Genomic DNA, 7,137 nt, shown 5'->3' with positions numbered 1-7,137 from the left:
CGCCAATAAGACAACAAGAAGAAGACATCTTCAGGACTTCGAAGTCCGGCTTCTTCTGCTTCCACTGAATGGTGCAGCTACAAATAACACGGTAAGTAAAAAAAAAAAAAAAATCGAGGTGTTGCTCAGCAAGTTGTCTAGCTACTGTGTACGTTATCTTTATTATTTCTTCATTTTTTACATTTTACTTTGATTTGGTTCACTTGTGCGAACTGTTGCACTTAATGCTAGCACAGCCAAGCAACGCCAGCAAGGGGATGATGTGTACGTTTTAGAGCTAGAAAGTATTTACATCTAGCAGAATGGTTAAGGGAATATTAGGAGTGAATTACAGTTGGTGGGAGATAAAACAGTGAAATGACTAACAGAGATGATGCGGTGAGTTTTATTTTACTTTTTTATTTTACTTAGTTTGAACTTTTTTACACTGTAATTCAGGCAAGTAAGCTAACAATTCTTGTTCGGTAAAACAACTTTTACTTGACGTGTAACGATTTTTGCAATTTGTGGATATTGGAGCAAAACATAACATCTTTCACAGACGGGAGAGTTGTGAAGGAGTGCTTTTGCTGCTGAGATCTACTCAAAGGTAAACAAATTATGTGACAACATCAGGCAAATCACAATGTCACAACCAAGAAAATATCAAAGAGGATGTACTGTTACAGCTTTTCTGTTAAGGAGACACTTATTAAATTATAATATCTTCAGAGCAACCGACGTGGTGTTATTTAACTTAAAAATAAACCGCCTGTGTTCATTCATTGTTTGTACAGTCAAACGTTTTATTTAGGTGAACTCTGGTCCTGTTTTCTTTAAAATGTAATTTAGGTGCCAAGATAATTGTGTTGTGTTGAATTGCGGGGTTTCATTACATTTCATATTCATATAAGCTAGTCTGTTTGATGCAATGTAAGACAAAATGAGGTTTGGGCCTTGGCGCTGAAAAAATTGCATAAACAGACCTTACTCAATTTTAATTCAAGACCCCTGTCATAGACTGTTCTGATTTCAGGCGCTTCATTGGTGTCAATCCAGAGAGAGGATCAAAGGCCACCAGAGGAAAGGGTGTCCCCAAGAAGGGCAGTGTGATGGTCCAGAAGTCTGCAGCAGATAATGCACGTCTCCACACTATACTGAAGAATCTGGTAGACTTCATATAGGTCAGTGAGCTTTCAATTTCTCATGTTGTTCTGACAAGGTGACATTACAACATTAAACCATAAAAGACTGATATTTTAAACTTTAGAAGCATGTAATAATGTTCCTGTGTTGCATTGTTTGTTATTGTTATTATTGTCCCTGAGTTATTCACTGTTTTTTGTTGTTTTTTCGTGGCAGGTGCTAGAATAAAGCCAGAAGAAGAACGAGGATTGTGACGAACATCTCTGTTAGGAATTGTGCGCTGCTCTCTCTCCCTCTGCTCTGTGTTTCAGCGCACCTCTTACCACCCAGTTCCCTCCTGGCACACCTGCAACTCGTTAGGGAGGACAATTGATAAGCAGCAGGCTTTTGCAGCGTGGTGCCAGTTCGTTGTAGCTCTTCTCTGACAGACCATGACGCACCAGTTACCTCCTGCGCTTCAACCTGCAGATCCTCCAGCACCCTGCTTCAGCATCCTGCTGCTCCTTTTGTTACCTTTTTCCTCACGCTTGCCTGCTGCGGTGTGTATTCAGTTTTGCCTAGCCCAGTGCTGCTGCTAGTGTTTTCTGTTAGTGTAGTTATAGTCCTTGCCGGTCTGCCTCACCTTTTTCGGTAGCTCCTTTAGTTTAGCTCTAGTGTGTTTTCTCCCCGTGACTTCTCCGGGTGATCTTTTGTTGTATTTTGTTTAGTCCCTGTTTTTGGCTCCTCTGTTTTTATCTTTTTGTAATAAATCCTATTGCACCACCTGCTAGCCCTCGCATCTTGGGATCCTCGTGCCGGCCGCAGGCCAATACCTCACAGAACGAACTGGCCTACATGGATCCCATGGAGCTGGACCATTTCCACGCAGCCCATGGGCAAGTAGTGGGTGATCACCACCGCTCTATGAAAGAAATAAGGAAGGCCCTCGCCTCCTTATCCACCGGACTACAACACTTGGACCAGCGAGTGCAGCAAACACCCACCACAGACTTTCCCCTCGTGCCTCGTCGCGAGCCTAGCATCCCAGCCCCTCCTAGGTTCTCTGGTGAGACAGGCGAGCAGTTCTTGCACCAATGTACCCTGGTTTTTGACCAGCAGCCTCACACGTAAGCCACGGACAGTTCCAGAGTAGCTTTTGTGATGAGCCTCTTAACTGACAAAGCAGCCGCGTGGGCCATGGCCATAAGCCGTTCAATGCCAGCAGTGTGCTCCTCTTTTACCCTCTTTTTGGAGGAGATGTTCAAGGTGTTTGACCACCCCATCAGGAGTCGCGAAGCGGGAAGCCCCCTTCTCAACCTCTGACAGCGGGGTAGGTCTGTAGCTGAATTCTCCGTGGACTTCCGGGTCCTAGCCGCCGAAAGCAGCTACGACAGGATCGCACTACGCGGCATATTCCGGAAGGCGTTACACCCCCGCATCAAGGATGAGCTGGCAGTAAAGGATGACACTGTTACCCTCGACCAGCTCATCAACCTCGCTACCCGGCTTGACAACCGGCTGCGAGAGCGTGACCGCGAGTATTTGGAGGAAAGGGACTACAGAGGCAAGGCAGGAACCCCGCTGCGCCGGACACCCTCCATGTATCCGGAAAGTCGGACCTCAGGCCCCAAGGAACTCACCAGGGATCCCTCACCACACGGGGAACCGATGCAGCTGGGAGGGCGGCGCCTGTCGACGTCCGAACACAACCGCCGGCGACAACTCCAATTGCGCCTTTACTGCCGCGAGGCCGATCATCGACTGGCGCGGTGCCCGGATCAGTCCCCGTGACGACTCAAGTCACCTCCAGTGGATCGACAGGCCAGCCGGGATCATCCTGACGCTCATCCTAGTGAGTATAAAGCTAGGGGCGGGGCTCATAGTGACTCTCCTCCGACGACTCATAGGCTCCAGCTTTGTGGGACACTTACGGGAGGAAGGGGACAGATTCCCGTCGTGGCTCTTATTGACTCCGGGGAAGACGAGTCGTTTATGGACTCAGGGTTTGTGAAGACAGACAACATTTCTATAATTAGGTTACACAAACCCAGGGAGGTTCGTTCCCTTGATGGGATAACACTAGCCACAGTAACACATCAGACTCACTCGCTGTCACTTCTATTATCAGGAAACCACCACGAAGCGATACGCTTCTACATTATACCTTCCCAAGCCGCTCCGGTAGTCCTAAGTATTCCATGGCTCCGCCTTCATAATCCCGTGGTTGACTGGGAACAGGGGAAGATAGTCACGTGGGGTGGGAGATGTTACGCATGGTGCTTGCGGTCTGCCATTCACACGGGGGAACCCTTCTAAGGCTTTTTCCACTCTCATAGACCTCTCTGGGGTACCCAAGGCTTACCACGACCTGCGCTGGGTTTTTAAGCAAGGATTCGGCTCTGAGCCTGCCGCCACACTGGCCATATGATTGCACAATAAAATTACTGCCTGACCCGCCCTTGCCTTGCGCCAAGTTATACAATATCTCCGGGCCGGAACAAAAGGCGCTATGCGAGGACATCTCCTCAGCTCTGGCGGCAGGTCACATTCGCCCCTCGTCATCCCCATTGGGGGCCATTTTTTTCTTTGTGGCCATTTTTGGATGGCTCACTCCGTCCCTGCATAGATTTTAGGGGATTAAACGACATCATACACAAGAATAAATACCCCCTACCTTTAATGGACTCAGCCTTGCACACGGCTAAGATTTTCACCAAGCTAGACTTGCGCAACGCATATCACCTGGTGCGCATACGGGAGGGGGACGAGTGGAAGACGGCGTTTAATACCCCGTTGGGGCACTATGAATATTCCGTCATGCCGTTCGGACTCACCAACGCTCCCGTGGTATTCCAATGCCTGATTAATGATTTTTTGAGAGATATGATTGGCCAACATTGTTTTAGCGACATCCAAATTTTTTCCAATACCTTGCAGGAGCACGAGCACCATGTGCGACAGGTCCTCCAACGCCTCCTTGAGAATCAGCTGTTTGAAAATGCTGAAAAGTGTGAATTCCACTCCGCTTCCGTCACGTTTTTGGGGTTCATAGTAGAGAAGGGCCAACTTCGAGCCAATCCCGCCAAAATCCAGGCCTTCTCCCACATCAAAGAAGTACCTACAGAGGTTCTTGGGGTTTGCAAACTTCTACCAGAAGTTTATCCGCGACTTCAGCCGTATGGCGGACCTCTGACCAGGCTCACATCGGTTAATGGACCCCGGAGGCGGAGAAAGCTTTCAAAAAACTCATCTGTTTTTTTTGGCACCCTTATTAACCCGTCCTGACCCTTCATTACAGTTCATTGTTGACATGGATGCGTCTGATACAGGAGTGGGCGCTGTGCTCTCCCAGAGGTCCCCGGTCGACCAGAGGCTGCACCCATGTGCGTTCTTCTTGCGCCGCCTCACACCAGCTGAAAGAAATTATGACGTGGGGAACCGCTGGCCATCGTGCTCACGCTGAGGGAGTGGAGACATTGGCTGGAGGGCGCCGCCAATCCGGTTGTGGTAATCACAGATCACAAGAACTTGTCCTACATCCACTCAGCGCACAGACTGAACTCCCGCCAGGCACGCTGGTCACTATTCCTCACACGTTTTAATTTCACAATCACGTACAGACCCGGATCCCAGAGCACCAAACCTGACGCATTGTCCCGGATCTTCAGCCCAGCGGACACTAACATTCTTGAACCCATAGTACCTGTGGCCAAACTGCTGGGCGCGATCCAGTGGGAGGTGGAGAGACGCGTATCTGAGGCCACTGCTGACACGGACGTACCGGAGGGGTGCCCCGCAGGTAAATTGTTTGTCCCCAACGCACTCAGGTCTGAAGTTCTTCAATTGGCTCACTCCTCCAAGAAAATCATGCCACCCTGGAATCAGACGAACACATTTCCTGACCGCTCAGAGATTTTGGTGGCCGTCGATGTCCGCCGACATAAAAAGCTTTGTTGCAGCCAGAAGCAACCAGGCTGCAACCACTGCCTGTGCCGCCACGCCCATGGTCCCACATCGTGCTGGACTTCGTCACGGGGTTGGCCTCCTCGCGCGGCAACTCCGTCATTCTCAACATCATTGATAGGTTCTCCAAGATGTCACACCTCATAGCTTTGCCGAAGCTCCCATCCTCACCGGAGATGGCCCACCTGCTTGTACAACACGTGTTTCGCCTCCACGGCATCCCCATGGACATCGTCTCCGACAGAGGGCCCCAATTCACATCCTGCGTCTGAAGGGCTTCTGCAAAGCACTGGGCACCAAGGCCAGCCTCACCTCGGGATACCATCCCCAGTCGAACGGCCAGACAGAGCGGGCCAATCAGGACATGGAAGCGGCTCTTTGCTGCGTCTGCCACCGGCACCCCTCCGCCTGGGCCACGCACCTCCCCTGGGTCGAATACGCCCATGATTCCCAGATCAGCACGGCCACAGGTATGTCACCGTTCAAAGCAGCTTATGGTTTCCAACCCCCCCTGTTTCCTTCCCAGGAAGCCGAGATTGCCATCCCAGCGCTACACCTACACCTCCGGCGGGCCCACCGCATCTGGCGAGACACCTGTGCCGCTTTGTCCCGCACCGCCGCCCGCAACAAACAACTGGCGGACCGGTGCAGAACTCCGGCATCCACCTACCGTCGTGGACAGAAGGTGTGGCTCTCGGCCCGGGACCTCCCCTTGGCGGGCACCAATAGAAAACTCGCCCCAAGATTCGTCGGACTTTATCCCATTGAGGCCATCATCAACCCATCCGCTGTAAGACTGAAGCTGCCGCCCTCCTTCAAGGTTCACCCGGTTTTCCACGTTTCCCACCTCAAACCAGTGAGCACCAGCCCGCTGTGCCCTCCTGCCGAGGCTCCGCCTCCTCCGCGCATCATTGATGGCCAGCCAGCATACACCGTGAGAGCCATCTTTGACGTGAGAAGAAGGGGGAGGGGTGTGCAGTACCTGATGGATTGGGAGGGGTATGGCCCTGAGGAGCGCTCCTGGGTGTCCCGCTCCTGTATCCTGGACCCATCCCTTGTCCGTGACTTCCACTCGTCTCACCCGAACAAACCAGGTATGCCGCCAGGGGGCGTCGTATAAAAGGGGGGTACTGTTAGGAATTGTGTGCTGCTCTCTCTCCCTCTGCTCTGTGTTTCAGTGCACCTCCTACCACCCAGTTCCCTCCTGGCACACCTGCAACTCCTTAAGGAGGACAATTGATAAGCAGCAGGCTCCTGCAGTGTGGTGCCAGTTCATTGTAGCTCTTCTCTGACACACCACGACGTACAAGTTACCTCCTGCGCTTCAACCTGCAGTTCCTCCAGCGTCCTGCTGCTTCTTTTGTTACCTTTTTCCTCACGCTTGCCTGCTGCGGTGTGTATTCAGTTTTGCCTAGCCCAGTGCTGCTGCTAGTGTTTTCTGTTAGTGTAGTTATAGTCCTTGCCGGTCTGCCTCACCTTTTTTGGTAGCTCCTTTAGTTTAGCTTTAGAGTGTTTTCTCCCCGTGACTCCTCCGGGTGATCTTTTGTTGTACTTTGTTTAGTCTCTGTTTTTGGCTCCTCTGTTTGCATCTTTTTGTAATAAATCCTATTGCACCACCTGCTGGCTCTCGCATCTTGGGATCCTCATGCCGGCCAATACCTCACAATCTCTCCCTCACACAAGCTTTACCTTACTATTCTTGAAAGGTAAAGCTTATGTCATAGAACTCTTTTAAAGGGTCCCTGATATGATTAAGGCAACTTTGCTTAAACATGTTATATCTTGTTTGTAATTATGTTCTGCAGTGGTTTTGAAAATGAACGGTAAATCACAAAAAAGGCTTTTATACAGTAGTTGATGGCACCAGCCATGTCAAACGAGCTTGCTGTTCAGTCTCATTTCCAGATGTGACAACATCGGAGTGACACCTCTCAGCTAAAGCAGAGTAAGCAAACGCTTCTCCAGGTAGATGGTGGTCTTGGTTCAGTATATTTCTCGTCAAAATAAATTATACATGATATATAAACATATTTTCACCGCAATATACTGTGGGGGACAGGGGCTGGCCGT

General features: G+C 50.4%; 1 protein-coding gene across 1 annotated transcript; it reads left to right on the top strand.

The window, feature by feature from the left end:
* The first annotated feature begins 5,433 nt into the window (after nt 1–5,433).
* LOC129171364 (uncharacterized) lies at nt 5,434–6,685 on the top strand. The gene is made up of 2 exons (XM_054759946.1): nt 5,434–5,537; nt 5,594–6,685. The coding sequence occupies exons 1-2, from the start codon at nt 5,511–5,513 to the stop codon at nt 6,185–6,187; spliced, it is 621 nt and encodes a 206-aa protein (XP_054615921.1). The 5' UTR covers nt 5,434–5,510; the 3' UTR covers nt 6,188–6,685.
* Nucleotides 6,686–7,137: the final 452 nt, after the last annotated feature.

The sequence above is a fragment of the Dunckerocampus dactyliophorus genome, chromosome 18, assembly GCF_027744805.1.
Source record: "Dunckerocampus dactyliophorus isolate RoL2022-P2 chromosome 18, RoL_Ddac_1.1, whole genome shotgun sequence".
Classification (NCBI taxonomy): domain Eukaryota; kingdom Metazoa; phylum Chordata; class Actinopteri; order Syngnathiformes; family Syngnathidae; genus Dunckerocampus; species Dunckerocampus dactyliophorus.
The sequence above is the reverse complement of the archived record's forward strand: the minus strand, read 5'-3'. Positions and strand labels throughout refer to the sequence as shown.

What these genes read in the sequence shown, in the direction of transcription:
- LOC129171364 (XM_054759946.1), top strand. Translation starts at nt 5,511, where the DNA reads ATGATTCCCAGATCAGCACGGCCACAG. An exon ending in CCAGATCAGCACGGCCACAG is followed by an intron (nt 5,538 to 5,593) that starts GTATGTCACCGT and finishes TTTCCTTCCCAG; the next exon opens with GAAGCCGAGATTGCCATCCC.